The sequence below is a fragment of the Crocuta crocuta genome, unplaced genomic scaffold, assembly GCF_008692635.1.
Source record: "Crocuta crocuta isolate KB4526 unplaced genomic scaffold, BGI_CrCroc_1.0 scaffold28, whole genome shotgun sequence".
In the NCBI taxonomy this organism is placed as follows: Eukaryota; Metazoa; Chordata; class Mammalia; order Carnivora; family Hyaenidae; genus Crocuta; species Crocuta crocuta.
In genome coordinates, this window is record NW_027533256.1 from 7,770,514 (window position 1) to 7,789,826 (window position 19,313).

At 58.3% G+C, this 19,313-nt stretch overlaps 2 protein-coding genes across 2 annotated transcripts in view; both read left to right on the plus strand.

The window, feature by feature from the left end:
* The first annotated feature begins 2,324 nt into the window (after positions 1 to 2,324).
* Positions 2,325 to 12,664, plus strand: OPN4 (opsin 4). Its single transcript, XM_077746500.1, has 11 exons — positions 2,325 to 2,468; positions 2,567 to 2,575; positions 4,031 to 4,161; positions 5,455 to 5,588; positions 5,916 to 6,119; positions 6,755 to 6,926; positions 7,377 to 7,541; positions 8,440 to 8,547; positions 9,490 to 9,670; positions 10,517 to 10,660; positions 12,617 to 12,664. Exons 1-11 carry the CDS (start codon positions 2,325 to 2,327, stop codon positions 12,653 to 12,655), a joined length of 1,431 nt encoding a protein of 476 aa, XP_077602626.1. The 3' UTR covers positions 12,656 to 12,664.
* A 991-nt stretch (positions 12,665 to 13,655) lies between these two features.
* Positions 13,656 to 19,313, plus strand: part of LDB3 (LIM domain binding 3) — a 60,545-nt gene continuing 54,887 nt past the window's right edge. The window contains 3 exon segments of the mRNA XM_077746473.1: positions 13,656 to 13,704; positions 14,917 to 15,113; positions 15,635 to 15,750. Coding sequence (XP_077602599.1) covers positions 15,658 to 15,750 — 93 coding nt within the window. The 5' untranslated portion in view covers positions 13,656 to 13,704; positions 14,917 to 15,113; positions 15,635 to 15,657.

Consider the following 19,313-nt stretch of genomic DNA (forward strand, 5'->3'; position numbering starts at 1 on the left):
CCGCTGGTCAGGGTGGGGCCTGTGAGGGGTTTGAGGACCCCTCCCTGTTTGTCTCTGTGCTCACCCCTGCGTGGAGTGGGCCCCTGGGACTGTCGACAGAGAAGCCAGGACGGGCATGGGAAGGCTGGGTCCCACTCTGAGCCAGGCCTGAAGAGAGACCTTGGCAGGGGCAGAGTGGGAGCAGAAGTGGGGCCCACGGGTGAGAGCGCAGCTGGGCACCCGCGAGGTCTGAGGAGAGTGATGGCAAGCCAAGGGCTTCCCCCTCCGTCCCCCCCACCGCTGGCCTCGGACCCGTGGCTTGTAACTAGGACAGCTTGGGCAGTGGCGTGCCCACAGGGGACAGTTAAACACTGTGTCCTTGGAGGCTGAGGCTGCCATGTGACTCTCCTGGCCCAGCCTGGACAGCAGGCTCTGAGCAGAAGCTGGGTGCACAGGTGTGGAGCCTGAGGGCTGTGGTGGGCCCGCCCCTGAAGCGTAGCAGCACAGGACCAGGGGCTGGGACATCTCAGCATCGCCTCCAAGGGTGGCTGTGCGTCAGTCATGGAGAAGGTCATTGTAAAATGGACCACGGGCCTCTGAAGGCCCCAGGCGTGGGGGATTCAATTCCTCAGGGCTTTAGGAGTTGTTCTGAGGCCTATGTCTCCCAGGGTGTGGCCCCTGCTCATCTGTCCACCCACAAACACCTCTGGGGGCCGCGGGTGCTAGTTACTCTATTTGTTTTTTTCTCCTAATTACCAGGGTGGAAAGTGGGGGAGGATAGTGAATGGGACTTTGTGTCAGTTCAGAGTGGCTCCCAGCTGAGATCATTAGGTAGAGCCCCATATTCAAAAGCCAGCAGTTGGTAAGTCCACACTGGGTATTACGGGGAGAAATGAAGCCAGGGTCCAGCCTCACTCACCACCCACGTGAACCTCTGTGAGACTGACATGGAAGGTTTCAGGAGGAAGTGTGTCTGAACCGCGAGTTGGCGCTTGTTGGGAAGCATAGCTTCTCTCTCTGACTGTGGGTGCTCCCCCCAACCCCCACACCACCCAAATCTGAGGCTCAAGGAAAACTGTTGGTAAAGACATGGGGGGAGTCCTGGAGGAGGGGACAGCATATGTCCCCACTCCAGGGCTCCACAGATCTCCATGCTGCGCCTCAGGACACGCTCCCAGGTAAGATGTTCCTGGAAGCCGAGTGGCCCCTGTGCAGATCGCTCGGCTCTGGGCTCCTCACTTCTCTCCTGCTGTCTCCTCCAAGAGGGGACTCTTCCCCCCCTGACATTCACTCATCTCAGCCAGGCCTGGGTTCCCAGGTCTCTACCAGATGTGCCTTTTTGGATTTTTAAAAGTATTTATGCTTCAGTAAAAAAGTTTATTATCTGGGCACCTGGGTGTCCAACTCTTGGTTTTGGCTCAGGTCGTGATCTCACAGTTCGTGAGTTTGAGCCCCCGCCTCAGGCTCTGAGCTTACAGCGTGGAGCCTGCTTAGGATCCTCTCTCTCCCTCTTTCTCTGCCCACCCCCAAAAATAAATAAATAACATTTTTAAAAAGTTGTATTATCAAAGGTAAGAAATAAACAAAATGCCTTGTGATGTGATCTCACCCTGATTGTGTGATACCCCAGCATATCTTCAGCTTCTTCATCTGTGGAGTGGGTGGCCAGCCTTGGTTCTGTGGGGATGGTTGTGAAGATGTGAGGGGTTCATGTGGGCTGAACCTGAGGGCAGGGCGCCCCCTGAAAAGGGTGAAGCTGGGTGCCACAGGTTTACCTGCCTGTTGGGCAGCCCTGGGCGTCATTGAGGGCAGCGGAGGCTGTTCTTGATGAGCTCAGGGAAGAGAGAGAGCCTTGCTAGAAAGGAGGACAAAGCCTCCCATCCAATGCCCAGGAGCCCAAGCACAACAGTCTCCCCTGACTCCCCTGACACACACACACACACACACACACACACACACACACACACACTTTCACACATGTATGCCACGATCATCAGACTTCTGTGGACAGATACCCAGGGACCTGTATCTGAGGGAGCCCGTAGGACTGAGCAACTGGGCATGTGCACTCCTAGCTCTGCTACTTAAAGGTGGGGACAGACCCCGTGGCTGTGAGTCGCCATAGCTGTGACACGCATTCCTTTGTGCTTCACTGGAGATAGCAGTCATCAGCTCCAAGAGCAGCTCCAGGCTCAGTCCCTGCTGGATGCAGGAACAGGCAGCCAGCCGACCAGACAGGGGTGCTGAGGATGAAGGAAGTTTGGGAGAAGGGGCACAGCTAATATCCTGAGTTCCTTGTGCCCTTGACTCTCTGTGGGCTTGAGAAAGGACTGCCCTACTTCAGGATGAACCTACCTTCGGAGTCCAGAACCCAGGAGCCCAGCTGCATGGCCACCCCAGCTTCCCCCAGCAGGTGGGACAGCTACTGGAGCATCACCTCCAGCCTGGGCCAACCTCTGCCCATCAATCCCACGGTAAGTCTGGGGCCAGTGTGTGCACACACAGAGCCTCCCCTCCCCCGGCCCTGGCCTCCCTGCTGGGAACACACAGGGGCTTTGACCAGGAGATAGAAAAGGTCTGAGCTCAGGGCGCCTGGGTGGCTCAGTCAGTTAAGCATCCAATTTCGGCTCAGACATGACCGCAAGGTTTGTGGGTTCGAGCCCCATGTCAGGCTCTGTGCTAACAGCTAGCTCAGAGCCTGGAGCCTTTCTTCAGATTCTGTGTCTCCCTCTCTCTCTACACTCCCCTGCTCATGCTGTCTCTATCTCTGTCTCAAAAATAAAAAAAACATTAAAAAAAAAAAAAAGGCCCGAGCTCTACTGTGGGACCTTGGGCATGTTACTGGACCTCTCTGAGTCTTTCCTACAAAGAGGACAAAGAAGAGAGTGTGGGCAATGTCTTTCCCTGTGGAGTGCATTCGAGGAACAGAAAGGTCAGCCCTAAAGGACAAGGGGCTGGAATGGCCCAGACCTGCCCTTGGTTGCACCCATTCTTTTCTGAGGGTGGTTGGATGCTCCATGGAGCCTTCCATAGTGGAAGGTGTACCCTAGGCCTCTGGATTTGCCCATCCCAGAGTGAGGTGTTGGGCCCTTCTGCTGTATCCATGATTCTGGCCAGGGCCCCAAGACCTTACCCTACCAAACCCACTGTTAACTGGGGAGGGCTGGCTTTTAGGACCCTGGGATGCTGGCCTATATCCTGGATAGGATGGGAAGGTTCTATGGCTTTTGGAGGAAAGACCGAGACTAAATTGTTCTCCTTTCCAGGAAAGGAGCTGGGGGAGAGGGATCTTTAAAGCCCTTTATACTGGCCTATAGGGTCATGACCTCCTTGCAGTGACCCTGGGAGACCTAAGCTTTTTTTTTTTTTTAGTTTATTTATTTATTTAAGTGATCTCTACACCCAACATCAGACTCGTGACTCTGAGATTAAAAGTCTCATGCTATTCTGAACCAGGAAACCAGGCACCCTCTAAGCTTTATTTTTAAAGGAAAATTCCTTTCTTCTCTCCCATGCTAGGTATCAAGGTCAGCTCTATCCAGTTATACTGTGGGGGAATGCAGCCTTTACTTTGAGGCTGGGGGTCTTGAGGAAGGAGGGTTCTACCCACCTCTACCACCCAAGTCTATAGGGCCTGGAATACCACTGCCGACCACCTTGAGTGCTTGGGTCAGGGCCTATACAGCGGAGAGGAAGCCACCCAGGGGATAGCTCTGCCTTCTCCCCAAGGAAAGGTAGACTTTGTTCCAGTCATGTTCCTCCTTGTCAGACATGTGTCTGTCTGTCCGACCAGCCTCAGACAGGTGATCCTAGAAGCCTCATGCTTCTGTGTCATGGTATAGGAGTTCGAGCTTGACTTTAGAGAGACCTGCATTTCCACTCTGGTTCAGTCACTTCCTAGTAGTGTGGCAAGTGGCTGTGCCACTCTGAGCCTCAGTCTCCCTACCTGCCCGATGGAAACCCTAACCCTTCTTTCTCAGGGTTATTTGAAGATGATAGGATAACGCAATGCTCTTATTCCTCTGTCTCTCCACAGGTAGCCAGGGCTCAGGCTGCCGCCTGGATCCCTTTCCCCACGGTTGATGTTCCAGACCATGCCCACTACACCCTGGGCACAGTGATCCTGCTGGTGGGGCTCACGGGGATTCTGGGCAATCTGGTGGTCATCTATACCTTCTGCAGGTACCTGGTTGGTGGGCATGGGCACTGAGGGCAGCTGGCCAGGCAAAGACAGGGCAAGAAGTCTAGTACCAGCTCTGCCAGGGCCCCATTGAGCCTGGTTGGGGACACCATGGCCAAGCCCTCAGTGGTCTCAGGGCAGGCCTCCATATTCCAGCTTAGGGAAAAAAGTAGTGCAGGGCAGCTTGAGTGGCACATGCCCACTGGCCCCAGGCACAGTTTCTGTGTAAGATGAATGTCCTTATGACACATGAGCCTCTGCCCATTCAACCCTGTTCTCAGCTCACCTCCATGTCACCTGCCCCAGTGGGTATCCTTCCTCTGCCTCGAAAAGCAGCCCAGGCAACTGGATCCTTAATCCTCTGGACCCTCCGCAACCACCCTTGGAAACCATCTTCAGCTTCCTTCCCCATTTGCCCCATTCCTGGACCGAATAGTGAGACAGGGAGGGGAAGAAGTGAACCCTGACCCTACTACCTATTAGCTGAACGGACTTTGGACAAGTGACTCATCCTCTGGGAGTCCATTTCCCTTTTTGGCCAAACGGAGCTGTGATTGACCTCATGGAGTCAATGCGATGATTAAGTAAGTCCATGGCTGTGCAGTGCCCATCAAATATGTGTTTGAATCCTAGCAGTGCCACTTAACTGAGCATTGTTATCAGGAGCAAGCCACTTCCTGGGTGGGAAGCGCAGTGTTCCCATCTAAAAAAGAGGGAGGGCATAGATGCAAAGATGGATAATTATGGGAGAGAAGTCTGTGAAAGTGCCTGACCAGTAGGGCATAGCCTGGGTCGTCCCTGAAGACTGCAGAAATACTGGAATTAGGGGAATAAGGAGGGCACCTGAGGAGGAAGGTGTGAGAAACTCTTGGGGAAGGCAGAGTCTGAGCACACGGCGGGAGGAACCACTTGGGAGAACTTGGCCTGGAGGGGTTCAGAGGAGTGAGGGGTGTGTCCATTGAGAGTGTGGGTCATGCAGGGGGTTCCAGAAGGAGAGGAGGAAACAGATGCATCCTAGAGCTAGCTCCTGCTTCTGCCGGACTGCAGAGCACTCTGGGGGTGGTATTGCTCTCCATACAAGGCAAGGGCTGCTGTCTTTCGGGGGGCCTCACTTCTCAGCCCACGCTGTCAGGCTCCAGAGCTGGTGCTGGCTGGGCAGCAAGTTGGATTGTGGCGCAATGGCTGGTGCCTGTACATGTGTACATGAGTGCGTGTGCAGCGGCATGTGTGCGTGTGTGTGTGTGTGTGCACATGTAGTTCAGAGGCACTTCCTGACAGCTTCCGACCGTCCACAGGAGCAGAAGCCTCAGGACACCGGCCAACATGTTCATTATCAACCTCGCGGTCAGCGACTTTTTCATGTCCTTCACCCAGGCCCCCGTCTTCTTCGCCAGCAGCCTCTATAAGCGGTGGCTCTTCGGGGAGGCAGGTAGACGTTCAGGGTTCCCTTCTGCTGGAGGGAGGAGGAGGATTGTGGTGGGCCACGCCCACAGTGAAGGGTGGCCTTGGATGAGGAGGCGATCTACTCTTCCTGGGCAGAGAACGTGCGGCCACCCTCAATCTCGTAAGTGAGCCAGAGGGAAGACTCAACTTCTGGGCCAGACTTACCAAGTGGCCAGGGTGGAGAGGGGCTCAGGGATGCTTTTCTGGAGAGAAGAGGGCAGGAGCTAAGTATGTGGCATCCCCAGGCCCTCCCTCCCCTGGGGTACCTTACGGGCTCCTGCCGAGGTCTGAGGTCAGGGACCTGTGCCCACAGGCTGCGAGTTCTATGCCTTCTGTGGGGCTCTCTTTGGCATCACCTCCATGATTACCCTGATGGCCATTGCTCTGGACCGCTACCTGGTGATCACGCACCCACTGGCCACCATCGGGGTGGTGTCTAAGAGGCGGGCGGCGTTTGTCCTGCTGGGCGTCTGGCTCTATGCCCTGGCCTGGAGTCTGCCACCCTTCTTTGGTTGGAGTAAGTGAACTGGGGGAATAAGGAGAGGGGAAGATGAGCAGGGAGGGGCATGTTCAAGGGGCAGGTGGGTAGACTTGGGGTGGCCAGCTGGCAGGGGGGTCAAGGGAGTGTTTGAGGCTCAAAGCAGATGGATATTCAGGGCATGTGACTAGCAACAATGGAAACTGATGTACCATCAGCAATCAGAGGATGTCCTGGGCTCCCCTCTCCCAGTACAGGGGAAGACCACATGGCCTCTGGGTGGTGCAAGGTGACAGATGCATCTGATGCTGAGCTGCAGTGTCAGACATGCAGGTGTTGGGGGTGGGGCTTGAGCCGGTAGGAGCATTAGCAGGGAGGTACCCACCTTTTTGTGGCAGGATCAAACACCTGGCCAAAATCTGGTGGAGTAAGACCCTGGGGCTATGGTGAGGTCTCTGTTTCAAACCGGCAAAAATAGGCAGCAGCAGGCTTTGCCTGCTAGAACTGGCTTGGAAAGCTCCCCTCCACATGCACGGATTTCCTCACTGAACTGGGAAGGGCAGGGCTTGGGAGCAGGGTTCAGGGATCCCAGAGCCCACATCCAAAGCCCCTGCTGGAGGAGGAGCCTGAATCACACTACCCTGAAGGCTGAGCGCCTATCCACCGGCTTCCAGGCGCCTATGTACCCGAGGGGCTGCTGACCTCCTGCTCCTGGGACTACATGAGCTTCACACCATCAGTCCGAGCCTACACGATGCTGCTCTTCTGCTTCGTGTTCTTCCTGCCCCTGCTTGTCATCATCTACTGTTACATCTTCATCTTTAGGGCCATCCGGGAGACAGGCCAGTAAGAACTGGGTGCAGAGGAGGGGCTAGATGGGAGGGTGTCCACACCCCTTTCCAGGGCTGCCCCTACCCTGCCCCCAGGCTCATATCTGCACCCACCCAGGACATTCTCACCCCAGGTGGGCAAAGACAAGGTAAGCACATGTGCGTAGGGGGTGGGCTGTCTAGAGGTGAGCACAACCTGGGTGCCTGGAGAAGTCCCAGGAGACAGGGGCTTCTGAGGAGGGGAACTTTAGGCTTGGTCAGGAGGTCTGTGAGGGTAGAGAAGACATCACAGGGGGACCCACAGGGAGGCAGCTTAGGCTGGATGTGGTGGAGAACTTTCTGGGAGTCAGGGCTTCCTGTACTGGAGGGAATGACCAGGTCCGGGAGGCCTCCCCCACAGCGGCCATGATCACGGCACCCACTGCAGCCAGAGTGGGGTCAGACTCGGACTTTGCACCCATCCTAGGGCTCTCCAGACTTTCAGGGCCTGCGAGGGCGGTGGTAGGTCCCCCCGGCAACGGCAGCGGCTGCAGAGAGAGTGGAAAATGGCCAAGATCGAGCTGCTGGTCATCCTTCTCTTCGTGCTCTCCTGGGCCCCCTACTCCGTTGTGGCCCTGATGGCCTTTGCTGGGTGAGCAGTACCCAGGGGGCTGGGGCAGGGGCCGGAGGTGGGAGGGAGGAGGGTCAGGGGACCCTCCTCAACCCAAGCCCCTGCCCAAGCCAGCCATCCTCACACCTGAAGTCTGGTCTCACAGCCCTGTTCATTCTTGGGGTGTGAGGTTCCCTGCGGGAGATGGGTGCGCCACCTGCTGGAGGGACTGGAATGCACACATGCGGTGTCGGGGTGGGGGGGGAGGGGGGGGCCCTGGGCCACACTGGATTTGACCCGAGGGCCTGCAAGGGCCACCAGGTCCTGCCAGATCCCATGGGAACACACGCCTCTCCCTGAGTTTCTGGCTCCCTCTTCACCTGTGGACACCAAGCCAGGAGAGCCGCTCCCCTGACACCTGCCAGTCCTCTGTGGCTAGAGTCTGGGGACCTCGATGTCCGTAGCAGCATGGACTTAGGGCAGACTTGAGAAATGTTTTGAGACAGTGATACTTATTAATCCTGGGATGTATTTGGGTATGAGACCTCCTTGTGCAGGATGGCCTGGTCCTCCCCAAGGCTCTCTGGTGAGGGGAGGAGCCGGGCAGAGGGCCAGAGTCACCAGGGGTGGGGAGGGCTTACTGCCAGCAGCACAGGCTCCAAGCTATAGTGGGACCTGGCGCAACCTCCCAGCTTGGCACACCTTCCTCTCTGCCCCCCTCACTCAACTGCTCCCCAGTTTCCCCGCTCACCTCAGATCAGAATGCACCCGGCATGGCAGTCCCTCTCAGGGGGCTGACTCGGATGTGCTGGCTTGGGCCAGGCTGGGCTGTGCCCCACAGGGCCTGGACTAGACAAACAAGGTTCCTAAGAGGGCAGATGGGTTGTGGAGGCTCTAGGAGGGCCAGGTGGCAGGGGGGACCACAGCTTCTCTGTCCTAGGTACGCGCACGTGCTGACACCCTACATGAACTCCGTGCCGGCTGTCATCGCCAAGGCCTCTGCTATTCACAACCCCATCATTTATGCCATCACCCACCCCAAATACAGGTGCGGCCCTCCTCCGGGACACGGCCCTAGTCCCCAGGCCCACCCTCATGGGCGTGGAGGGCCTGAGGCAGTGAATGGGGGCAGAGGCCGGCCATCTTTCCTATCTCTCATATACACAGGGCCTCTAGCAGCTGGGAGCAGCCAGTGACACTGGGTGGGGTCTGGAGCTGCTGTGACCCACCCCCCCTACCGCCCCAGCTTCCCAGGGGGCTCAGCTTGGAGGGACATCAGAGCCTCCTGGGCAGTGTCCATTCCCGACTATGAGATTTTTGGAACCAGGGCCAAAAGGCAGCCAGGATGGCCAATCAGCAGTGATACCCCCTACAAACAGAAGCCCCCAGAGAGCAATGTCCTGGAGAGACCACAGTCTGGAGAGGTTCAAGGGCCCTGGCAGAGGTCTGGGTGTGGTTCTGGCCCAGAGCGCTCTCTGCTGATAGAATCCCAGCACAGCTGGCCTCTTCCATAAGGAAGCCTTCAGTGCTTTGTTTTGCCTGGTGGTGTCAGTAACTCACCGCCCTGCTGAGGCCAGGGGCAGGCTCAGAGGCTGCCTAGGAGTGTCTCTGGTCCTCACTGGAAGAGATGTGGCTTGGGCCAGACACATGAGAGCTGAAACCAAGCACCTTGCTGAACCTGTCCCCCAAAGGCTCTCCCTCCATGCCCATGGCCTCAGTGTCTGTCCATCCCCAACACTATGAGCCTGTCAGTCTCCTTCACCCCAGTGTCTGTCTGTCCTTCCTCATCCCCTCCACTGACTGCCAGTGTCTTTTTGCCCATTGTCGTCACCCTATCAACTGTCTGTCCTCATAACCACAACGTCTGAAACTCCCCATTTCCCCAGTGCTTTCTGTCCACTCCCATTAACCCCGTAGCTGTCTGTCCATCCACCCCCATCTCCTGGTGTCTGCCAGTCCATCCCCCTAACCAGGTGTGCTGTCCTTGCAGAATGGCCATTGCCCAGCACCTGCCCTGCCTGGGGGTGCTGCTGGGCGTGTCTGGTCAGCGCACGGGCCCCTACGCCAGCTATCGCTCCACCCACCGCTCCACCCTGAGCAGCCAGACCTCAGACCTCAGCTGGATCTCCGGACAGAGACGCCAGGCATCCCTAGGCTCGGAAAGCGAGGTGGTAAGCCCTTGCTGGCCAGCACCTTGCCCTTCTCAGGCCTCTGGGCAGGGCTGCCTCTGAGACTCAGGGACCCTCAGGACCCTGGGATGCGGGCAGGAAGAGCCCCACACAGTTGCTCCATGGCTTTCCCTTGCGCCATCCCCCCCCACTGCCCGACAGGCAGGGACCCTGGCACCAGAGAGGCAATGCATTGGCCCAAGGTCACCCAGTAACAGGGCCAGGACTGAACACGCATCTTCCAACTCTAGGCCATCTCTCTTCCATGCTGGCATTATTCCAGGGGCTTAGAGCCACGGCTTGGAAAGACAGGCATTTGTGGCCCTCGAGGGGCCTCCCATGAGACAGGCAGGAGCTAGCTGTCCCCAGGAGAGCCCTCTGTGCTGTGGGCTCCTGTCTCCCACCCACACCTGGGCTCCTCCATCATTGTAACTACAGGGCCCTTCATGGGCCTCGCTAAGAATCTTCACTGACCTCTTCCCATTGTTTCCGTCCCTGGGGGTCTGCGTTAAGGGGCCGAGGGAGGAGTTGTCAGAGGTCCCTTCCCTGAACCACTGTAGTGCATGACATCAAGGAGTAAATCTTCTCTGTCAACAGAGGCCTAGACCCTCGTGAAGACAGACCCATCCCACATGCTTAGGAAGACACACAAGTGCATGTGCGCACACACACTAGCACAGGCAATCAGAGTTTGCAGGGATTTGGTGACCATCAAGCCTACAGTGTCACGGTCCCTGCCTCAGTGAATACCTGTGTGGACAATGGAGAAACACTTGGCTGGGGAAGAGGGCAAGAGCAAGACTTTGGAATGTCCCTCTCACCTCACAGTGACTCTCTCACCTTCCCCAGGGCTGGATGGACACGGAGGCAGCAGCAGTGTGGGGGGCTGCCCGAGAAGTGAGTGGACGCTTCCCCTGCAGTCAGGGCCTGGAGGACATGGAAGCCAAGGCCCCTGTCAGTCTCCAGGGACAGGAAGCAGAGACGCCTGCGAAGGTGACTGGGCCGGGCACCTGCCAGTCTGTAAGGGGGTGGGGACAAGGGGCAAGTAGCCCAGGGAGTGGCCAGGAAAGGGGAGCTGTTCTTGTGGGCGGGCCCAATGCCCTCTGGGAATCGCTCCCTCCCCACTCAGCTATCCCTTGCCTGCGGTGGGTGCCTGGGGGTCTCTGTGACTCCAGGATGCTCTGAGCAGACCCGAGTGTGGTTTGTGACCGTGTCTGAGAGTGTCTGTGTGGTTGTGTGACCCTGACTACACACATACATTGCTGGTGGTAGTGGCTCTGCAGTGCTGTGATGATCGTACAGCATGTGTGGGAGTATGTGTGACCGTGACAGTGTGTGGCGTGCCTGACTGAGTGGAGTGTAACTTGTGCATGTGTGTGACCATGTGCCCGGCACATGTTCTCTGTCCCTGTGACACCACAGGGCATAGGACTGAGTGTGCCCCAACATGTCTGCTCTACACTGCGTGTGACCAAGTGTGGGTGGCGAGTCCCTCTGTGTGATTGGAGGCTGGATGTACTGGGGGGTGGGTGCTGTAAGCTGTGTATGTGCTCGCTGTGAATGCCCTGAGATTAGGATGTCACCCAGAATACTTGTGGCTATTAAAAGAAAGCCAGCTGTCAGCCCAAGTGCCTATGGAACGGAATGTCGATGGCGATTAGAGAAGGCCATATTCTGGAACGCTGGAAATGCCGTGTGCACAGGCCCTGAGGCTACCCTTCCCCCTCAGCTGACAGCTCTCTACCTGGCCCCTCTGTTCACACCCACACAACACCCCCAGCTCCTGGGATCTCTTGGGCTTCGTCAGCAAGCCCGAGACCAGAGACCACGTCCTGCCTTACTTCCCCAAGGCGGCCCCCTGGGTGTCGCAGAGAGGGGGAACCCTGGGCTGCCCCTTCCGGTTGCTGAACTTCCACCTCTCCCAGGGAGCACGGCTCCCTTGAGTCTCCAGCTCCAGGGAGGACTCACTCCCCAGCCCTGACCCTGGGCACTGTGAACAGCCACAGAGGCCAGGATAGAGACAGGCAGTGATGAAAGACAGGCAGTGTGTCTGTCCTGGAGGGAATACCGGGCCAGGCTGGGGCACCGGGCAGAGAGGGACAGCACATCAGCCATCACCTAACACGTGCGATAAGCACTGCCATCGAGGTATCAGTACACAGGGTGCTGAAGGCAGAGGCAAGTCCCTGAGGGCTTCCCAGGGAAGGTGGAGGTGAAGCAAGGGTTGCCAGGCTGGATGGGGGTCATGGTGAGCGGTCCAGGCTGAGAAAACAGCCTGCGGGAACAAGGGGTGCCACTGGGGAGCTTGGCGTGTCCTGGAACAGAATGTTGCTCTGTGACCCGGGAACAGCCAGAGGGACTCCGGGAGCTGGTGGCAGGGATAGAAGAGAAGAAAGAAGGGCAGGGGGCGGTAGGAACTGTGCGGAGGCCCAATCAGATACTGACCTGAGGGGTCTCTAGCCTTGACCCTTGGAGGACTTAGCGGGGATAGGCTCGCTCAACCTTGCGGGGTGGTGGGGCTGGGGAAGGGCAGCCGGAATGGAATGAGCCGGCGGGGAGAAGCCTGGAGGAAGCTGATGCGGTAAGACGGGCAAGAAATGAGGTGATTGCGGCCACAAGGCGAGAGGAAACTCAGGGCCCCCAGAAGGAGTGGAGGAAGAGGACACTGGCCGGTGGGGGTGAGGAGAGCTCAGTCCTGCCTGACTGCGGGAGCCTGGGGGCAGCCCATGGGGAGGTCTTGCCGGTGGCCTTAGATATTACAGGCTCCGTCCTCCAGGCCACAACGTCTACGGCCACGGAGAAGGCCCATGCCCCAGCCAGGACACAACCTGGCTCCTCCACGCAATGTCCCTTAGCCACTCGGTGACCCTAAACAATGGAGGGTCACTGGGAGATTTGTCCCAGTGGGACACTCCTGGGGCTAAACACATGTGTGCTGTTTGCTTTCAGACCAAGGGGCTGCTCTCCAGCCGGGACCCCAGGATGTAGGGTGCCTATTGGCTCCCCTTTTCTTCCGGGACACATCCAGCTCCCTCACCTCCCCCTCATGCACACAGACCCAGGATCACCCCATGAACCTGCAGGCTTTGGAAGTGGCCCTGTCACCCAGGCTGTGCTGGATTCGGGGCCCCGCCCCACAAAACTCCTGCCCTGGCACATGCTCTGCACCCACTTCTCATCTCAACAGCCTGCACCCCAGGCTCCGCCCAGGCTCTCCTGCTTCCCGGAGTCATCAGCCTCTCCTCAAATGCTGTGTGCTGTGATTGTCCAGGCGATGACAATGGTGATGGCTCCGTGGGACACGCCAGCTACTTATGAGCTGTCTCTGCACCCAGGCTGGGCGTTTCACTGACATGAGCAGGCCAGCACCCCGTCTCCAGCAGCCAGCAGTGGAAGCCGAGCACAGACTTTCATGCGCCGGAAACTGTTCTTCACCCTGACCCCCCTTCCTGTTTCCCCAGTGCTGTTTGTGCCATGGCCTGCACTCTTGTGCACACATACATTTTCAGGCACACTCTCCTACCTGCGCGTGTTTGCATGCACACCAAACACATGTGTGCACACACTGCACCCGTGGCTTGTCAGTGACCTGAGATCATCCCATGGCTCTGACAGTGTATGGGAAAATAAAAAGCAGAGAAGCATGGTTTTTACCTATTGGTGTCACAGTGGGAGGGAGACCCAGGGCCTGGCCTCTGATGCCCCCAGCAGCCTCTTTCTCTCCTCCCTCTGTCCCCATCCTTGCAACTCTCACTCCTGAAGCCTCCATCTCAAACTGTGAGGGGCAGAGCGGAGAAGGGACAAAGACCAGGCTTGTCCCCATCCCCACCCCCCAGTAAGCTGCTGTTATCAGGGAAGCGGTTCACGCCCAGCCTGTGGGCACCAGCTCCTCTCTGGCTGGCTCTCCCAGGGGAGGCAGATGGAGGGAGGCTGGCCTTCCCCTTTAAGAGCATCCTTCCCATTACCCCTCCCTTTCCCCAGAGGCAGCATCAGGCAGTGTGGGTTCCAGAGTCCAGAGAAAGAGCAAGCAGCTGCAGGTACTGCCTAGCGCCTAGCCCTGGGGGTGGGGGTGGGGGCTTCCCCTCCCCCTATAGGATGGGCTCCTTTCTTTCCCCACACTGGTCAAGCCTTGCTGCTGGGTCTTTTCTGGCTTAGCAGGACAGACCCCACCCAGGAAAGGGGGCAAAGCTGGAGGTGGGGATGGATGGGAGGGGCCCTGGAAGAGGAGTAGGGGATGCTATGGGGAGGGTGGGGTGCTAGCCATGAGCTTCCTGGACTTCCTGGCTTCCCGGGCCAGGCCTGGGCAGCCTGGGCTGTATGATACACAGCAGAAGAGGTGGTGTAATGGGGAAAAGAATACAGGTCCCTCCTTGGCCTCTTCTGCTTGATATTTTTGTGAACTTGGGCAAGTTACCAAATGACCCTGTGATGTGGGGATGCTACCATGCGTGTCGTATGTGCCAGGGCAGGAGGTGGGGTGATGGCAGCTGGGAAGTCCTCACACCCAGGCCCACACGGAGTCCTCAGGGCGTAGCCTAGGCTAGAGCCTTCCCAGAAAGCCAAAGAAGGTGTCACCTTCACCTTCCCCGAGCCTCAGTTTCCCCAGCCAGAGCCAGTTTGGGCCTTGATCTATCTCCAGACCACACAAGGCCTGAAGTCTCTTCTGAGGAAGGGCTTGTGGAGGTATCTTGGCCCAAAGAACACACTGCCTGGAGTCCCAAGGGGCCCAGGTCCCCAGGTCCCCAGGTCCCCACCCGGAACACACTGTCTTTGGGTTACAAGCTGGACATACACTGCACGCACTTACCCCTCCTTATGCCTTCTGGCCCCACATCCCAGCAGCTGAGCAAATGGCATCTCCTCCCCTCCTCCCTGCCCCCTGCCATTCCAGTGCAAAGGGCATGGGGGCCTGGCGTGCGACATTGGCAGCTGGAGCTTTCCATGCTGCTGTCAAGTTTTCCAGAGCACAAATGAGACAGGAGAGCCAGGAATAACCTCTGGGCCCCTAGAGGGTCTGGAGGGTGTGGGCCTGCCTCAGACCTGCTTTCGGACCCTGTGCCAAGACCCTGTGCCCTTCACCCCCATGCCTGGCCTGAGAATTGGGAGGTGCCTGCAGCCACTGGGAACCCATTATCTGGCACAAGCCCAGTAGGAATGAGCATCATTCAGGTGCTCCAGCCTGGCCTGGATCCACTCCCTGTGTGACCTTTGAGAAGTCACTTAACCTCTCTGAACCCTGGTTGCCTCAGGTCGAGGTTGGAACCTCTCAGGCTCTAAGGGGATAATGGCATGAGGGACCTGGAGCTGAGCTTTGCCATGACCAGAGATACTGTTATTATTTGATCGTTTTCACTGCTGGACAACCCTGGACCAGTTGCCAATCTCCTGAAGAGAAGCTCTGTCCAGACCAGCTGGAGGCTCAGCTTGGTCCCAGGCTTCCTACTGGGTAAGCTACAACCTCAGAGACCTCACCGGGGAGCACAGGGCAGAAAGACACAAATTGCAAAGCCCCTGCCCAAAGTATCTCAGCCATAGTCTTCTGGGCAAAGGGGTGGATCGAACTGGGCAGAGAGAGCACACATCTGGGCTTTCCAAAGGGCAGAGGGAGCAAGGAGGAGAGAGCATTATCACTAACCTGGCCAGTCCCCCATCCTGCCCCCTGGGGGGTGCTGGGTGCTGGACACCCCTCCCCAGGGGCAATATTAGCCGTGTGAGTCACGGTGGGAGGCTGCGGGCGGGCAGAGTGTAGGGTTACAGTCCATTTATGGGCGCAGCAGAGGGCAGATATCAGTGTCGATGGCATTCGTTCCCAGCTATTCTTAGGAGCCTCTCAGGAGCTGCACACAGCCTGGCCGGGCAGCAAGGGACGGAGCAGGCAAGGCTGGGGGTCGGGGGTAGGGGTCCCGGTATAGGCTGGGGAGGTGGGTGTATGAGGGCCCTCTCACCCTTCTCTTCTCTTGTTCACAGAGGCTGCCGCTGTCAGCACCAGCATGTCTTATAGCGTGACCCTGACCGGGCCCGGGCCCTGGGGCTTCCGTCTCCAGGGGGGCAAGGACTTCAACATGCCGCTCACTATCTCCCGGGTGAGTGTGCGCTGCCCACACAGCCTGGCTCCCACAGGGGAGGGGCATGCTCAGAGGAGGGTGTATGCATCCCTCTGCCGTCCTCCCTGAGGCTCTCGGAGAGCAGAGCATGTCCCATCCCCAGTCTTGAGGCTGGGACTGGCTCCACCTGGACACTGCCGGCCACAGGCCCTTGGCTTTGGCCATAGCTGTTGTCTACCTGAGCTTGCCAACGTGTCGTGAGTTTGAAACATGGGCAAGTAGTGGGTGTTTTGAGCCAAGAAGGAAATGCCAAGTTTGCTGGGAAGGCAAGCTGGTCAACAGCGTATAGCGCCTTCCTAAGCCCTTCCCTGGGGAGAGTGGGCTCAGGGTGCCCCCAAGCCTGGAGCACCTCCATGGAACGGGGTAGATGCTCTGGGGAGAGGGCACTCCTAGCATGGAGAGAGCAGGTGACAGACCAGCAGATAGATAGATGGACAGACTGATGACTTCAGCTGCCCTGCTGCTGGGCTCAGAGCTGGGCTAGGCTGGTAACTGGGCTCCAGTACACCCTTCATCCCAGGCTCCAGGTAACAGCCTCATCTCCACTCCCCTTTCCTGGGCCTGCTGGGGCCCGTTTCCTCCCTCACCTGGCCGGGCCCCTACCCATTCAGCCACAGCTGCTCTCTCCCTGCCTGTCTGACATCTTATTCCTTGTGCTCACCTGGGGAAATGGTCCGTGTGTCCTGGAGTTTCTGTGGTCAGGGAACAGCCTCCTGGGGGTGTCACAGATCACTGGGGATTGTCTGAGTGGCTCTATGCCTCGCCGGGAACACTCAAGTCCAGAGAGGCGAGAAGCTAGATCTGCTTGGGAGAAAGCTGTTTATGTTTTAGCCACGGCCCTGTCCCCAGCACCTATAGCGGTGTCTAGAACACAGTAAGCGTTCAGTCAACACTTGTCAAGGGGCTCTCCAGCAAGTCTGGCCAAGCTGCGGTAAAGGCCCTGAGGCTCAGGGTGGGCTGTGAGGTGTGGGAGGGCAAAGGTAAGCCCTGCCTGATGGGGTAAGGCTGCGGCTAGGCTCCTGCGCTACTGGTGTGGGCACGAGGGGGCAGGCTGAGGCTCCAGCCTGTCACTGGAGGGTGATGGATGGGCCAGGGAGGCTGGACCCCTGCCCACTGAGGGACAGGGAGGACAGCAGAGCTCTGATGTGGGTCTGGGAGTGGAGGGTGGGGGCGAGCTGGGAGGCACTGAGGTGGGCATCCAGGGGAGGCCTGCAGGTGCTTGGCAGAGGGGAGAGGGAGCCAGTGCCCCCATGGAGGAGCACTCCTGCTTGTGGAACATGGTGTGGGCGCTTGGGGGGACCCCAAGAAGGAGAAGCCCCATCCACTGGTGACATAAAAGCTTCATAACAGTCATGAAAGCCACAGTCTTCCAGCGGGGGGCACTGGCCCGGCTCTAGTCCGGGGAAATGGCCAAGTTCTCCATCCCACTGGAGTACTGGCTCATCTGACCGGAGTCTCCACCCTTCCAGACCCACTGTCCTGGAGACCGCAGGGTGCAGTACTAAAAGGACACCCAGAGGCTTGCATACCTGCCTGATGATGTGGGGATACATGGGCATTTGAGCCCCAGTAGACACAGCCCCTCGCCCCAGGACCCTGCACAGCTCCCTACCAGCAAGGTTACAGGTTTCCTGTCTGTCCAAGGAGACGCCGTCCACCCTCACTGTCATGGACCGAGCCCATGCCTCGGACTGAGCCCAAGTCTTGCCCAGCCCCACAGTCCTCCAGGCCTCATGCTGGTGCTCCCTGCCCCATCCCTACGGGTGGAAATTGGTCTCCCGTCTCAGTGGCACCCAGGATAGTCAATGACCTCACCCAGGATCTATGCACCACCTGGCCTCGGCCAGCCCAGGGCTTATATTGCAGCATAGAGGCCTTAAGCTAGACAGCAGGAAGAATGTCCTCACCGGAGGGAAAGGGTGTATTGGGAGGTAATGGAGCCAATGACTAGGGGGGACCTTTAAAAATAGAACCCGCAGCCCAGGCAGGGCATCGGGGGGTAGGTATAATGGCCTCTCAGCTTCCTTCAGAGGCATGCCCCAACTCACCAAGGCATGGAACAAGCTGGGTGGGTGCTGGGTCCTCCCCAGGGCTTAGGACCTCTTGACAAATTTCTCGGGTGGGCCACTGATATCCCAGACTTGCGCATCCGAGGCTCAGTGCGGCTGGCCAGGCAGGGCCCGGGACACTCCCTCCAGGGCTGTGGTATTTCCTGCTGGGGCTCTCTAGGCCTTTCTGGACCAGGAACTTCTTTCTTCCTCAGTGGGATGCAGAGCCAGTGGATGCTCAAGTGTCCCGGCCTAAGCCTTTGCAACAGGGCAGTGGAGGCGCATTGCGGCGGGGCAGGGGGTGGGGGCAGCAAGTGAGCAGGGCTTGCTCATTCTCAGCAGGGCTGACAGCCCCAGGCACGTGGACTGTAGTCCTGAGAGAGGTGGTCGGGCAGGCCGGGCTGGGATTTACCATCTCACTTCGGAGCAGGGCAAACTGAGGCTCCATTTGCTCAGGAGCTCCTGTGACCTTAGGAACCCCTGACTCCCTGGCCTGCCCCTCAGCCCTTTGGCTGAGGATTAGTAGCAAAGTCCTGAATGGGGCCTGTCCCCTGTCAGATGCAGACACAGGCTGCTGCTACTGGAAGAAGGCTGCCGCCCTCATGCTGGGTGGTACCTGCAGTCCCCACCCCACTCTGCCCACCAGAATCAGCCTTGGGGCCTAACAGCCCTGCGNCTGGGGCCGTGGTCTGGGGCCTTGTCCTTGGCGTGTGGTGCAGCCCTTGACGTTATTGAAGAAGCGTGTGCTTTTGTCTGGCTCTGCCGCTCACAGTTGTAAATTCTGCGCACCTGTTGTTCCACTGAGGTGGTGGTGAGGATGGGGGAGCCGCAGGGCTGAGCCTGGACCTGGGGCGGGGGAGGGGAAAAGGGTGCCTGTCTCCCTGCTCCGAGGCCTCTCTCTATCCCTTACAGCCTTGTTCACTCGGCCTAGCAGGCTCTCCAGGGGCACCAGCCCAGAAGCTTTCATTTCTTTGCTGTTTTTTGGTTCCAGTATTTGTCAGATCTCCTAGCTACAGTGGGGACGTAGAGGACAGAGGTTCCCCTGGGAGGGGGACAGGGACAAGCCGAGACTATTCTGGGGCAACTGTGCCGGCAATTCCTGGAATTTCGAGGCCCTAGTGCTGTTTCTTGGGCAGCGCCTAGCAGTGCTGACAGGCTGTGCTGTTTATAGCCACACTGAAGGTCAGGCAAGCCTCCGGAGGGCTGCCCTGAGGCCGGCCGGGGCCTTCCTGATGAAGGAATGGGGAAGATAACAGGACCGAGGCCCACAGCTGGGGAGTGAATTCTTGGAGGTCCCCAGGCCCTGCTTCCCTCCCAGGTGCTCAGAGCTCTCTCTGACTCCGCGAGGGCCCTGAAGGGAGTGGGCATGAGGCTGGCTGGGCCCTGAGGAGCAGCCCCTCCAAGGCCTTGGGCCAGGACCCGGGACAAGGGCAACTTCATGGGCAGCCCCAGGGCTCCTCAGGCTAAAGCCGCTGTAGGACAGCAGCACGTGTG